The sequence below is a fragment of a genome, unplaced genomic scaffold (assembly GCF_019419815.1).
Source record: "Pyrus x bretschneideri cultivar Hongxiangsu unplaced genomic scaffold, Pyrus_bretschneideri_v1 Contig24, whole genome shotgun sequence".
NCBI classification, from domain to species: Eukaryota; Viridiplantae; Streptophyta; class Magnoliopsida; order Rosales; family Rosaceae; genus Pyrus; species Pyrus x bretschneideri.
The window spans coordinates 1,126,048-1,142,076 of NW_025999546.1; the positions used below are offsets into that span (position 1 = coordinate 1,126,048).

Below are 16,029 nucleotides of genomic sequence, written 5' to 3' on the forward strand. Positions count from 1 at the left end.
AGAAATGGTTCCAACAATTCAAGGACGATAAATGAATATGAAGCAACGATCAAACAAGAAATGAGTATAGAGCAACAATCAAAATGTGTTGTATTTTATCACAAAAAATCTTTGTGCAACTAGAAGTGCATTTTATCACAAAAAAATGAGCAACGATCAATATAATTGTAATTTAGAAAATCACATATAAAACAAGAAGTAATCTTTTCTTTTTCTTTTCATCTCTATCACTAGTGGCCATTTTATAATTGTTTGTTCATCTCCATCACTAGCCGACCATGACTTAAACAAATACTTTTTGGGTCAATGCATGGGAATGACCCATTTTATAATTGTTTGTTAATTTTTCGGGAAGTAGATAAGAATGACCTAATTAAATATCTCCCCTGCAGTGAGACATTTGCATTGCACCTAACAAAGACCAGGTTTTTTGTTTGTCCACCGATCCACATCGATGGCTCTTGTGAGAACAGCTCAAGGAACATCCTCTAATTCCAACGCTCGTCGGGGTTATCATTACGACGTGTTCTTGAGCTTTAGAGGTGAAGACACTCGCAAGACGTTTACCGACCACCTCTACACAGCTTTGATAAGAGCAGGATATCGCACATTTCGAGACGACGATGAACTCGAGACGGGACAAGATATCAAGTCAGGACTGAAGCAAGCAATCCAAATTTCCCGAACTTCTGTCATTGTGTTTTCGAAAGATTACGTGTCATCCAGATGGTGTCTTAACGAGCTTGTCGAGATCGTTGACCACAAGAGGACTAGCTTGGACCATGTGGTTATACCGGTCTTCTACGATATTGATCCGTCCCATGTGAGGAAGCAGACGGGAAGCGTTGCCGAGGCATTTGCTAGACACCGGAAAACTGAACCCCCCGACATGATGGAGAGATGGAGGAAGGCACTTGAAGAGGTTGCAGATCTAGCTGGGAAGGTTTTACAAAATCAAGCTTATGGGTAAATTTCAGTTTCTTCTTTTGTCTTCTCTTTGTTGTTGTTGTTGACCGCTTCCATGTAGCTGCATGGAATAGCTGTTAAGAATTATTTATCGAACCTTGGTATAATTTTCTCTTGTGAATTCCATGATGATCAGGCTTCGTATAATTGATTGATATCGGGTGCACGACATGTTTGATTCATCTTTCATTTTATTTGCAAATTGTTAGGTACGAGTCAAAGTTTATCAAAGATATTGTTCAAGCGATTCGTGATAAGTTAAGTCGCACACATTTGAGCGTTGAACCAAAACTGGTTGGAATCCATTCTCGAGTCGAACACATCAATTTATGGTTACAAGATCCATCACATGATGTTGGTATACTTGTTTTTTATGGGCTGCCTGGAATAGGGAAGACAACCATTGCAAAATGTGTTTACAATTCAAACTTTGAAAGTTTTGAAGGAAGCAGCTATGTTGAAAGTATCAGAGAAACTGCAAGTCATCCAGACGGCTTAGTTCGAATACAAAAGCAAATTCTTTGTGATATTTTAAATGGGCAAAAAGAGAAAATACACAATGTTAGTGAGGGAATAATTAAGATTGGAAGAGCCATAAGCTTGAGAAGAGTTCTTCTTGTTCTTCATGATGTGGACCATATGGACCAATTTGATGCAGTACTGAGAATGAAGGATCAGTTTTATCCTGGAAGTAAAATAATCATAACAACTAGGCGTAAAAGGTTGCTGAAGGCACATGAAGGTATTACGGTGCATGAAGTTGGACCTTTGGGTTTCGATGAATCATTGGAGCTCTTAAGCCAGCATGCTTTTGGCCAGGATCATCCCTTTGAAGGTTATGAGAAATATTCTGAGGAAGTCGTACAACACGGCGGAAGACTTCCATTAGCTCTCAAAGTTTTGGGTTCTTCTCTTTTCGGAGAACCTAAGCGTGTATGGAAAAGTACATTGGAGAAGTTAAAAGTTATTCCAAATGGTGAAATCATGAATAAATTGAGAATAAGCTACGACTCTTTACAAGATGACCATGACCAGAAATTATTCCTCCGTATTGCTTGTTTCTTTATTGGAAAGGATGAAGATTACATTGTCAGAATACTAGATGGATGTGATTTCAAGACAATCTGTGGCATTCAAAACCTCAGAGATAGGTGCTTGGTGACAATTGATAGGGACAACAAGTTGTCTATGCATGACATGATTCGTGACATGGGACGAGAAATTGTTCGCCGAAAATCATATGAGCCTGAGAATCGTAGTAGATTGTGGCGCTCTCAGGATTCTTTCGAAGTATTGAGAGAAAAGAATGTAAGAAATGTTCATTGTGTGTGTGTTTTTCTTTTTCTCTTGTGCTAATTAACCAATTGTTTTTCCGATTTCTTTTATAGGGTACGCAAGCAATTGAAGGTCTTATGCTGGACATGCATGAACAGCTTAAGAACAGCCCCATAAACTCAAACGAGAATGTCTTGGAAACCAATTCATTTGCAAGGATGCACAAACTGAAACTGCTCTGTCTTAGACATGTACGACTGGACGGATGTTATGCAGAACTTCCGACAAGGTTAAGATGGTTGTGCTGGCTCGAATTTCCTTTGGATTCAATTCCTGTTGATTTTTCTTTGAAGAAATTGGTAGTTCTTGAAATGCAATATAGCAACTTGAGACAACTCTGCAAAAAAGCAAACGTATGTTACCTTACGCTTTTCAATCTATTTTCCTTCTTTCTTTAGGTTTTAATTCTTTAATTAATTTCATATGTTGGAATCAACTCCTAGTTATTTTTTTGTTTTTTATTTTTCTTTGTTTCTAGTTTCTTCCTTCGTTGAAGATCCTTGACGTTAGCCATTCCCATGGCCTTACTGAAATCATTGACTTCTCACTTTGCCCCAAACTAGAGGAATTGATTCTTCTGGATTGCACCAGCCTGATTGATGTTCATGAATCCATTGGAAACCTGAAGAGACTCGTGTACTTGAATATGAAGGATTGCAAGAATCTTAGGATGCTTCCGAAGAACATGTGCATGCTTAAATCACTTGAAACACTCATTTTATCTGGTTGCTCAAATCTTGATGAGTTTCCAGTGGAGATGATGAAGGAGATGGAGTCTCTAGAGGTTCTTGCAACAGATGGAATTCCATTAAGGCCAGAAAGAAGTTCAACTATCTTGAGTTCTTTTCCATGCTCTTTAGTAGAGTTAAGCTTGAAGGGGTGCAATCTTTCTGATGATGTCTTTCCTACGGATTTAAGTAATCTGTCCTACTTGCGAAGCCTACTTTTAGATGAGAATCCAATTTGCAGTATGCCAGCTTTCATCAAAGGTTTGAGAAGGCTCGATCATCTATCTTTCCAGAATTGTAATAGGCTCGAATCGCTTGTGGGGTTGCCGAAAGTACACCAAACGACAAATATAGAAGGATGCAAATCATTAAGAAAAATAAAACATCTTTCCCGTGAGCGACGGTGCAAAATGTACTGGATGCGTGACAACTGCAGTCTAGTTGAGTTGGACTATGATTACAAGATGGAGCCTATTGATAGAGTTGATGTGGAAATAATCAAACTTTTGGGCTTGTGCAACTTAGAATCCATGCCAGCTGTTCTAATGTGTCATCCATACCTACGAAGGACAACACCTGTTCCAATAAATCATCTATACACAAACAATGGTCCAAAAAAGGTCCTGGTCCAGGTACGCCTCTCTTTCTCTCTCTCGTAAGTCTTAAATATATAATGGGAAAGAAATGACTGAGTAATGTTGTGATGATTATGGCAAATACATAGGGACTGTATCAATATGGTATATTCAGCACATTTTTTTCTAGGAATGAGGTTCGAGGGCGATTCAGTTATAAAAGTACCAACACAATTTTTGATGGGAAAGAGTCCTCCATATCTTTTATAGTCCCTTTACTACTTGCTAGTCACAGAATTCGAGGCTTGAACATCTTTGCTACCTATAAAATTACCGAGTTATCCAACATTAGCTTATGTCATCAAATACTGGTTAAAGTGAGTAACAAGAGCAAGGGTCTGAAGTGGATCTATCGCCCAGAGTTCTATGGAATTAGAGGAGAGGGAGAAGATATGATATGGTTGAGCCATTGGAAGATGGAGAACGAAACAATATTACAATGTGGAGATCAAGTGGTGGTTTCTGTAGTGGCCCATGAGTTGTTTATAAAGGAGTTTGGTGTCGAGCTTGTGCAAGAACACCAGAATAATATAATGATAAGTACCCAACACAACACCAAATCAGATCCTAATTATCCATATGTCATCGGTGGAGATTTGTCCAGGTGGGAGTATATACCAGGAATATACTTCCTTGGTTTCTCTGAAGAAGATTTTGCATTCGCTATGGAATCTCCGCGGGCATTTCCATATCACCTCATCTTTGACGCTGATGAAGAAGACACAGGTATGCTATGTCGTTGTATTGCAACGAATTATACTCCATCCAAACACTTCCAAGTCCGTCTGTATTCAATTCAAAAACATAAATTTTATGCTATTTGTATGTTTTTCAGACAAAGAAGAAGAGGAGGAACCTGATTACACAATTGGAAGGACGAGGGATGCCAGTAGCAATTGCGGCCTCAAAGGCTGGAAGGTGCTCCTCACAGCTGCCGGCTTATTTTTCACGCTTGCCCTAGTAGTTAAGTCCTCCATCTCCCAGAAAAAGAAGCGACAGTAGTCCACCAGCGATCCATGAGTTTGTAATTTTACTTGACACAAACATCTTTGGATGACCTCCTTGTTTTCAAGATGTTTTCTACCTTTAAAAACTTCGGGTTCACAGGTAAGCGCTTAACCGCTTGAGATATAAAAGCCCCTAGCAATTAGATATCGAAGTTCAAATATGTTCAACATCATCAAATATTGCATAGCTCAAATGTGTTCAACATCATCAAATACTGAAATACACCCAGCATTAGCGATGGTATTTCGGCACCGTGGAAAGCAAAAACATCCTATTTGCTTATAAATGTCAAAGTTACAGATCTTAATTGTCATTTACAACAAAATCATGCTTCTTAAAGACTCAATTCCCATTGAAAAATTGTGTAAATAAGTATAACAGATACAAGATTGAATAATATATCAAATAAATAAACAGCAGACAATTGCATCGCTACTACACTACGGAGCTGGTTTCTGCTTCTTCAACCTGAATTATTAGGAGGAACATCTGTCTCTGAGGCAAATAATCAAATAGTGCAAAATTGACTTCAATAGACTCAGATACAGATTGTTTGAATGAAACTTCCCTCATGACGCAGATACAGACATGTCCAAATTGTTTGAAAATCATTAAAGTTAATGGCGCATGAAGAGTACTGAAACATTCACAGCCCTCGCACACTGGTTGCATGATTTATTCTTATAGCAACAAAAGGCACAAATTCGTCAAGTCACATCAGGGCCATCCAAAAAGAAAATTGAAGCAAACACCACAAACAACCCAAAATTTGCTCAAACGCCGTATCAAATTAATTATAAACAGCATCCATCCCAAACAATGAATTTGTACCTCATTTGGGAGCTAAAATAGCACATGGGAAAATTGTAAATTCCATGGGACATTTAATTCCAATGAATTTATAAATGGGTCCTCAGATTAGTATAGAATTATAGTTAACCACAATTATATGCAATAAGTACCTTTCCCTTTGCAGTGTTCTCTCCCACAGGAACCTGCACATCAATAACTCGTGTTTAAATTACTAAATGTTAAAAACCAATCTTGTTATGATGTTAAAAATATGAAGCACAAATGTATCTGAGCATGCGCATGAGACCTTGGGAACTCTGAAATTTTCATTCTTTCAATTTAGATATAAGAGTTAATGTCTTACAGTGCCAAATACAGCAACTGCTAATTTCCACATCTGCATCTGCCCAACCATTCTGCTTGGGTCTTTTATATAAGAAGCAACTTGTTCACTAATATTCTGCAATTGGAAAAAGAAAAATGAATTCCTAGTGATATCTGGCAAAGCATGGCACAAGTTAGTCATAGGGAAAGGCATGTTTACAAGTTCAATTATAGAACCAGACCTGATTAAAAGCATGCGGCTCGCTTTTAATATCAGCAGCGCCTGTGGTCACCTCCGTCTTCCTCTGCCATTTGTCTATCAATTTGTTTCTGAAAGTAGGTATTCTACAAGATACAACGTGATAGGCCTTAGTTAGACCAAGTAACCCACATGGTAATGCACATACTAATGAAAAGTTGAACATAGTAGAATAAATTCCTAAAATTCATGCAAGAAAAGTTATCGGAGCATGAAAGAATTTATACAGAACTACCCAAGAGTATACTTAAAGTAAACATACGGCAACATAGATTTTTACAAGTATAATGTACAAATGAATTTCATGGTTCTCTGCCGGCCCCTTTAGATAACAAACTAATTTAATTTAGTACCTAATGGAAATTAAAGGTCAGAAAGCTATCGTCTAGTATATTTCATATTGAACAGTTAAGACAAACTTAATAACATAATAGCCTGATGTATTAACTGATAAGAACTAATTATTGAAATATAACAAAAGTTATACACTAAGGTATTGAAATACAGCAATAATAGTAAGGTACTTGAATCCACCATTTACAAGAATTTTAAACAATACAACAACAACAAAGCCTTTTCCCACTAAGTGGGGTCGGCTATATGAATCCTGAAACGCCATTGCGCTCGGTCATGTGTCACTTCTTCCAACAAGAAGTTTAAACAATAAAACAACAAAATTCCAAAGTTCTTCTTGCTACTCCAAATGGATCGGCGAAGTATGGCATGAACAATAATGTTAAACAATATTTCAGTTTTATAGATAGGCTTCAATATAACGAGAGCATATCTAGATGGTAGAATATGATTCTTCTTTTCAGAATATCCAAATTATGATCTGAGTACCTCGACAGCAACTAAGAAATCCGTGACCAATCCTCATCACCATCACCATCACCATCAATGTTCTTAGATGACTGTGACTTCTTAGATTGTCCAGATTTACCTACAGAACAGGATATGTATTAGGAGAAGCAATACATGAACATATGCAGTATGAAGTTAATGAAAACGCAAACAGTACACACTAGGACAGCCAATTAGACCATGGTAGCCCAAAAGCCTTTTTTTTTTTGCTTAATCAGGCTAAGGCTTATATGAGATCAAGCGGGAAAGATTTGTGCTGACATCCTTGGCAGATTTGAAATCTGGCTTCATCTTCGCTATCCTCAGATCAGAAAACAAGACTCAACTGATTTACCTTCTAGAGTGGTTATTTAATTGATGTTTCCTTGAAAGCTGTAATCAAAATCACAAAGTGTCTACGTTTTATTGATCTACTCTGAACTTCCCACCTAATACGCGTAAACCATCACATATTTGGATTGGCTTGTTTTCAATAACCTAATCATTAAAATTCTAAATAAGAAAAACTTCCAACTATTTCTAAAAAAGAACATTTCAGACTCCAGTTAATTTAGGCAGGACTGAGGAGATAAAGATGAGTATTTTCTTCCTTGACCAACCAAATAATGGAAGAGAAGGAATTTCTCCCCTTCTTTTTCCCCTCCTTGCAGACTACACAAGCCATTCAGAAAGGAAGAAATCTCATTCGTGCATTGTCAACTCAATAGCAATCCACTTATTTAATTCCTCTTGTAGCCATATCTTCTAACCCAACCCAACCCAAATTATATGCAGTTTATTTAACAATGCAATCAATTTCCAAGAATAAGGTCCAAATATGTGACCCTTAATCCTGGATGTCTATATTTCTATCGAATGGAACAATTTGCAATAACACTATGTTTGCTAGTACTTAACATAAATACTTACACCAACAACAACAACAACAACAAAAGATTGGCACAAAAAGCAAAGGTCCGTAAAACACGTAGTACTTACCACATGCAATGAATGACACCCTCAGAACCTGATGCTTCTAGGTTATCATATACGTAACTGGAAACTTGGTTTCTTCAAGGAGAGTGAAGCGAAGCCCGTCCTCGAAAGAGGGACGAGCGGAATGGCTTCAGTATCGGTAAAGAAAGAAAGAAAAGGTAAGAAAAATACCTCATCCGAAACATATAGGCAATAATTATACTAAAACAACAATTAATTGAAACCATTGAAGGGGAAAAAAAAGCAAAGGTGGATAAAAACTTAGAATTCAACAAAGATTGTGTTCCCAACCTAAATACATTATAAACTTAACAATTAAACTGCAAAATTAACAACAATTAAACAAATTAACAAACTGAAAACCCACAAAAAAAAAGGGATGAATCCCCAAAATGAGAGAAAATGAAACAAATAAGGGAGTAAACAGAGGGATGAATGCCCCAAAACCTGACCTAACGTACTAAAAAAATTCAAAAATCTAAGCTAACAGTAAAGAATCCAATTTAAAAAATGAACTTATCTTTGGAAATCCAGGCAAGCAGCAAAAGATCCGGCACACACCACCCTCAGTTGCCTCTGTTCATGACCCCTACCCCTCTCCCTGAAATCCTGACGACCCATATGGTTTTCTCTGACCATCCTCACTCTCCCACTTGTGAAATCCATCTGCAGAAACAGCGCTGAGACCCCTACCCCTACCCCTACCCCTCGCTCTCTCTCTCTCTCTCTCTCTCTCTCTCTCTCTCTCTCTCTCTCTCTCTCTCTTTCTCTCTATACAAATCTATACAAAACCACCTTCTAGCAAAACAAAGTTCATTATCTACATAGATTTCAAATTTGAATTCAATAGATTACATAAAATACTCCAAACCAAAATCGGATAGCATTCATAAGGTAAAACTACTTACTTCATGAGAATGTCATAGTTCTCGGGATGCAAAGAAGAAAACATTGCATCCACTTCTTTAATAGCCATGATAGCTCTATCCACGATTATCCAATTTGCAGACTGCAAAACTCAAAAAATAAAAAAAATCTCATCACTTTCTTTTCATTCCACACCAAACAGGACACTTAAGATCATAATTAAACACGGGAACAATTCCGATTGGTACCCAAGAAAAACACTGGAAAAACAATAAGAAAAGAAAGTTCTAAACTTGCAATTCAATTTTCTATTCCATCGATTGATTTTCTCGGCAACCAAACAGAAGATTAGCAAAAGAGAAAAGACAAACCTTGCAGCGCTCGTCTTTGGTGTTGAGAGGCGAGCCTTCAAGAGCAGTTTTTAGAGCTTCAACTGTCTTGTACCTATATGAAAAACGGATCAAACAGTTAAGGTTTTTGGGGAATTACCAAATCATTAAGGGGTTTTACAGAAAATTGAATGTACAAAGGGGAAAGGATTTGGAGTGATACAGTTTGAATAAGCTCTCGATCTTTCAAGATTTTGTTCGATTCTATTGATTATGGCCATCCCTCTCTCCCTCTCCCTCTCCCTTTCTCTTATTTGTTTCACTATTTAGCTATTCAATTTATTTTTTTTTAATCTCCAATAACATAGTTTATTTTAACAAATTTAAATATTTTATTATAAACAATTCAAATTCAACCCACCCTAAGGCGCTTGCTCTTCCTACAAAAGACAACTCCATGCATATTAAGTCGTGATCTTCTGAAGTATCTTGGGAGATGACAGACTTTGTTCGATCAAATACGGAGAAGAAGGCGTGCACACTGAGGATTCTTATCTTGAACCCTTCGCACCATGCTCGTGAGTCGTGACAATCATCCGGATTCGTTTAAGCTTCTTGCTTTTTCTAGACGAGTCTTATCTCTCTTTATGTTCTTCTTGCTCAAGGTTCCACTTTTGAGTTTTATTATTTTCTTAATATTTAACTGAAAAATAGTTGCTCTGTAAATCATTTTTCTATAATATAAACTCTTTTATAGAATATTTTGGAGATGTGTCTTTTATTTATACAAATAAATAAAAATTTAAAAAAAAAAAAAAAAAAAAAGCTTAAAAAACATATGGGAAAAATTCTTCGTAGATGTGTATCTTCAAATTTGTATGTTCGTGACTCATCTAGTTTGCATTGCTATTTTGCTAGGTGCTCAGTAAGCTCTGTGTTGCACCAAATTGCTTTTGTTTTGTTCTTCGGTCAAATGGCCTCCAAGCCCCAGCAGATAAGAATCATAAGATCACCACTCCACAAAATCCCGTAAATCAAAGCAAAACACAAGGTTAATATCGTCATTCCAACCAAACGGTGATAATTAATAGCTCAAATGTACTAGGTACTTCTGAGTCTTATATGCCTACAATATATCCCGTTTCGTCGAATTTCTACGGCAGGTGTGAACACCCATGTGGGTATGGTGAGAAAAGAGAGGGTGAGAATTGGAATTCTGGGTATTTTGTGGGTAACCCTGTTGCTGCCGTGGCTCAATCTTGTCATGAAAGCAATGTTTTTTTATGCCCAATGCAAACCCAGATCAATGGTTGATAATCAGCCTTTAGGATTGCCGGTTCGGAGTTTGAAACCGAGGGTGAAAAACCGGGACAGTTTTGAGTTTGTTGCTATGAGTGAATTCGGTTTAGGTTCTAAGGGCTATTTTAATAGCTCTGAATTTGGGTGCTACAAATTTAGAACAGAAGTTCAATGAAGCTGCTGCATCACCATCCCCAGTTCATTGGCGTTCGCGTTCTGCAAGGATGGAAAGGGGGAAAAGAGTAGGTAGTAATGCTCGTCCTTCGCGTTTGAGGCCACTCTCAGTTGATGAAACTCAGTATGAATCAATGAAAATGGGTAAGAATAAACATCGATCAGACAATAACTCACTATATAATTTTTTTTTTTTTTTTTTTTTCAACTTTAAGGATTAAAAAGAAGCTTTAAACAAGGAGCAATAATTTCATGTTCACAAACAAAACCTATTTCATGGATATTACAAGAGCTATTATTTTGAACAACACACCTTTTGGTTCTTCACTGCTTGACCTTTAAGAGATAGATTCTTTAAAATATCTCTGCATGGGAACAGGGAATAAACGAAGAACAAAATTAACTTCATATGTCAGCCTATATAGCTCCATTTTGTGTTTTCGTAGTAACTAAATTAAATAGATACTAAAAATTAGCCTTGAGCTAAGATGGAAATAGCACTAGTATTCAATTTCTATGGCTACACTCGTGGACTATTTACATTATTCAATGACTTCTGTAACCTAATAACAACCAACCTCCAACTGCTATGCATATTATCTCTTATATTCACATCATTTAGCTCTATGTCTTCATTCTAATTAAGCATCACAAGTTTATAATTAAAAATAAAAGGATTGTGAACGGAAGTCTCTTACTGCTCTTGACGACGAAGATTCATGCATTCTTTCTCTAGTTCTTCCATCTCGGCATCTTTACTATCGTTTTGCCCATCACCATTTTCCTCTTCCCCAACTTCTCCTCCATCTTCTTCCTCATTTTCTGATTCTTCTTCCTCCTCCTCCTCGTCGTGCTCATCATCAAATTCATCCTCTTCCTGCTTCATCTACATCACAAATCATCAATTAACAATAAAATAACCAAAACAAAACTGAATGATTACCAAAACCCAATAACAGAATTTACAAATCAAACTAACATTCAGCTCATCGCTGTCCAATCACCATCGTCCTCAAACTCACTGTTACTTTCACGAGCCTTCCTCTCCATTGTGACGTCTGAGCCCCTACAAATTCAAACACCCACAAATTTATAGAATTTAATTCCACAAGGATTTAAGCTTTGATGGTACATACAACTTCATTTCAAATATCCAAACCAATTTATGAATCCCAAATTCTAAAATTGATGATTTTTTCTTATTTTCTTTCAAGCGAAACAAATTAAATATACATACATATATATAGAGTGAGACCCTTGAGAGAGGCACAAACAAGCCTCAAAAGAAGCTGCAGGGTTTGGGTTTTAGGGGTTTAAACTAGGGATGACAATTCAAAACATTAAATCCAATAACCGTGGACAACCGTCCGAATGAACGGGTTTGGGAATGAAAATTAGGGTAACACCATAGAGTGCTATTTGACGAGCTCAAGAGGGTCGAAGAGGAGCTCCGGCGGGTCGGAGAAGAACAAATCACGCGGATCGGAGGCCCTCGAATATTTTGGATATGAAAAAAACCGTGAATATTATTCGGTTATGGTTTTGGATACAGTTATAAAGATCCTCATTCCATAATCGTCTAACCAACGAGTAAAACATCAAGAAATCGAAATCACAAACTTAGACAAAAAAATATGTATACCTACCATTTTCTAAAACTTTGGGGTAGAATACTTGTTTATATGACACTACACCAAAGCCATACATATAACAAACGCTCCAAAGACAATAATCTGACATCTTGGATAAGAAACGAAATAAGAAGAAACATATAAATGTTTCGCAATAGTGATATTCATTATGAGCTATACTACATAAAATACGTCCCTGTTTCTACGTTGAAGCCTTTTGATAAATTACTTTCTACACATTCATGGAGCCAATACTTTGATTGCCCAAGAACGCAACCATTTGTTTCACACTAGACGCCAAACTCAACGTAGTGTGTTAAGTGCCCGGAAAGACCATAAGGATTAGGCCTTGCAAGGATGCAATGCTTTCCCAGACTTACAAGGAAACCTTGTTGCTTGTTCTTTATATTCCCAAAATCCCAGTCACTAATCATACAAATTGGATTCCTTCAGGAATATAAGATCCTCAACAGCCATATTTGATTCAAACAAATCTCTCTAAGGCCTGAAATGGATAGTGAAGGCCACTGTTTATTTGTAGTTTGTACCCTAACAAAGCACAAGTCTAGGTAACTTGCCTATAATCAACAACATTTAAAAGGATAAAGATACATAATGCACGCAAAGAAAGAGCCAAACCTACGTAAGCAGTCAAATTCAAGTTCATTTCTATAACTCAAGATACTTTGGTTCTCCGTTTGGGAAAATCTTCAACCGGTTTAACTGAAAATACTCTAGTATACTCATGTGTGCTCTATATTTGGTTAAAGAACTTCCAACAGTTTTAAGCACATTGAATCATGCAACTATTACCAACCGCTAACGAGATTCGTGCTATATACAGACAACAAATCTATACAAAACCACCTTCTAGCAAAACAGAGTTCATTATCTACATAGATTTCAAATTTCAATTCAATAGATTACGTAAAATACTCGAAACCAAAATCGGATAGCATTCATAAGAATGTCATAGCACTCGGGATCCAAAGAAGAAAACATTGCATCCACATCTTTACTAGACATGATAGCTCTATGCACCATTATCCAATTTGCAGACTGCAAAACTCAAAATATAAAAAAAATAAATCTCATCACTTTCTTTTCATTCCACACCAAACAGGACACTTAAGATTATAATTAAACACAGGGGAACAATTCCGATTGGTACCCAAGAAAACCACTGGAAAAACAATAAGAAAAGAAGAATAAAGTTCTGAACTTGCAATTCAATTTTCTATTCCATCGATTGATTTTCTCGGCAACCAAACAGAAGATTAGCAAAAGAGAAAAGACAAACCTTGCAGCCCTCGTCTTTGGTGTTGAGAGGCGAGCCTTCAAGAGCAGTTTTTAGAGCTTCAACTGTCTTGTACCTAGATGAAAAACGGATCAAACAGTTAAGCTTTTTGGGGAATTACCAAATCATTAAGGGGTTTTACAGAAAATTGAATGTACAAAGGGGAAAGGATTTGGAGTGATACAGTTTGAGTAAGCTCTCGATCTTTCAAGATTTTTGTTCGATTCTGTTGATTATGGCCTCTGCATTATATGCTTCCACAAATTCCTCTGTTCCTGCCATCCCCCTCTCCCTCTCCCTCTCCCTCTCTCTTATTTGTTTCACTATTTAGCTATTCAATTTAATTTTTTTTAATCTCCAATAACATTGTTTATTTTAACAAATTCTTCGGTCAAATGGCCTCCAAGCCCCGACAGATAAGAATCATAAGATCACCACTCCACAAAATCCCGTAAATCAAAGCAAAACACAAGGTCAATATCGTCATTCCAACCAAACGGTGATAATTAATAGCTCAAATGTACTAGGTACTGTCTGAGTCTTATATGCCTACAATATATCCCGTTTCGTCGAATTTCGACGGCGGGTGTGAACACCCATGTGGGTATGGTGAGAAAAGAGAGGGTGAGAATTGGAATTCTGGGTATTTTGTGGGTAACCCTGTTGCTGCCGTGGCTCAATCTTGTCATGAAAGCAATGTTTTTTATGCCCAATGCAAACCCAGTTTGGGGATTTGTGAAAGCGGGGGTGAAAATTCGTGTGGGTATAAAGAGAAAAGTGTTACTCAAGCTTGGATGGGGAAATTCGTGTAAGTATTTTCAGGGTGAATCAATGGCGTTTGTGGCTCAACCAAATTATGGTCTTGATGGATGGGGAAAACCCAGATCAATGGTTGATAATCAGCCTTTAGGATTGCCGGTTCGGAGTTTGAAATCGAGGGTGAAAAACCGGGACAGTTTTGAGTTTGTTGCTAGGAGTGAGTTCAGTTTAGGTTCTAAGGGCTCTTTTAATAGCTCTGATAGGGTTAGTAATGGGGATTTTGGTGATTTGGGTGCTCTAAATTTAGATTTGGGTGCTCTAAATTTAGAACAGAAGTTCAATGAAGCTGCTGCATCACCATCCCCGGTTCATTGGCGTTCGCGTTCTGCAAGAATGGAAAGGGGAAAAAGAGTAGGTAGTAATGCTCGTCCTTCGCATTTGAGGCCACTCTCAGTTGATGAAACTCAGTATGAATCAATGAAAACTCGGTGTTTCCAGTCCACATTGTCCTTTACTTCCGAGTCTTGTACTCAAACTAGTTCTACGTCTTCTTCCCCAAAAGAAGACTCTTTCACGCACTCCATGTCTTCGGAGGTGCTTAACTCGAAGGTGGAGAATGTGAAGAAAGAAAGAGTACTCATTCTCAAGGGTCTTCTTCTCCTTCAGGATTTGCATCATCACCACCAAAACCGTTGAATGAAAAAGCCTCAGTGAGTGCATTGCATTCGCGGGGGTATAGCATTGGTTCTTTCCATGAGGAGAACATGATGAGAAGAAAGAGTCATCCTCTTCCTGCTCCGTCTACATCACTAACACCCAAATATTATATGTTACATAAGGACTTGTTCGTTTCAAGACTAGCACACTTGCATGACCACCCAACCTATCTTGAAGGATACAGGAGAATTTAAGCAGCACACGTGTGTCTTCCTGGAGATTGTTGTTTGCATTTTCTTGGTTCTACTCAATTCTTTTAGATCAAATAACCACTCTTTGATTTTATATAAGTGAGTCTTAATGGAATTTTTTCACACAACAAAATTTTCAATGAAAAACACATTAATGATTTTTAATGAAAATTTTGAAAAAGCTTATGTTTTATGAAGAAACGATTGCTGGTGTCAACTTTAACTTAATTGTGATACTATCACTCCACCTAAACTTTAACTTGTTTACAATATTGTCATCGTCTTTTGTTATTGTAATTAAAGAAAATTCATTGTATGTTTTTGGATAAAGATTTGAGGTTATTTTCATTAGTTTTTCTTTATGCAAATGGTGTTAAAAGAAGAGCAAAAATGGAAAAGGAAAAGAGTTGTTCCAACCGTATACATCTTTGTATGTCACTCCCTACACTATAAATAAGAATTAGGACCAAAGTCGTCCTTTTGCAAATTGATGCTTAAAACTAGAATGAATGAGGATTTCGTAACGTAATACTTTAATATAATTCTTTTCACCAAACGAGCGAAATTAGAAAACTTTCCGATCCAATTTACCAATCATCTCCATGTCAATATGAATTTGAGAGTCTAGATTTCTTTTTCTTTTCTTTTACTGACATTTCAACACATATTTATGTAGTCTTTCAGTATCAACCCCCATACATTTTTACATGTCCTCTCCTTGTACTTGAGCCGGTTTGAGATAGTATTTTATTCTTTTAATATGAACAAAAAAAATGTGAAATTAAAATTGAAGATCTCTCCCAAAATTGAAAAGATAAGTGTTAATAGACCAAAAGCTAATTCTTTTGATAAAGAGATTCTTAACTTGAAGCTCAAACA

At 36.9% G+C, this 16,029-nt stretch overlaps 1 protein-coding gene and 2 pseudogenes across 1 annotated transcript; 1 reads left to right on the plus strand and 2 right to left on the minus strand.

The window, feature by feature from the left end:
* Positions 1–16,029, minus strand: part of LOC125468204 — a 61,601-nt pseudogene that overhangs the window by 26,686 nt on the left and 18,886 nt on the right.
* Positions 375–4,858, plus strand: LOC125478378 (disease resistance protein RUN1-like). The gene is made up of 6 exons (XM_048586538.1): positions 375–966; positions 1,176–2,274; positions 2,355–2,654; positions 2,780–3,661; positions 3,754–4,390; positions 4,500–4,858. Exons 1-6 carry the CDS (start codon positions 455–457, stop codon positions 4,664–4,666), a joined length of 3,597 nt encoding a protein of 1,198 aa, XP_048442495.1. The 5' UTR covers positions 375–454; the 3' UTR covers positions 4,667–4,858.
* On the minus strand, positions 13,060–13,765 carry LOC125478388 (annotated as a pseudogene).

Excerpts from the sequence above, each read along its gene's own strand:
- LOC125478378 (XM_048586538.1), top strand. The coding sequence starts at position 455 with ATGGCTCTTGTGAGAACAGCTCAAGGAACATCCTCTAATTCCAACGCT. Across the intron at positions 3,662-3,753 it reads CAAAAAAGGTCCTGGTCCAG|GGACTGTATCAATATGGTAT; the intron begins GTACGCCTCTCT and ends GCAAATACATAG. Across the intron at positions 4,391-4,499 it reads CGCTGATGAAGAAGACACAG|ACAAAGAAGAAGAGGAGGAA; the intron begins GTATGCTATGTC and ends TATGTTTTTCAG.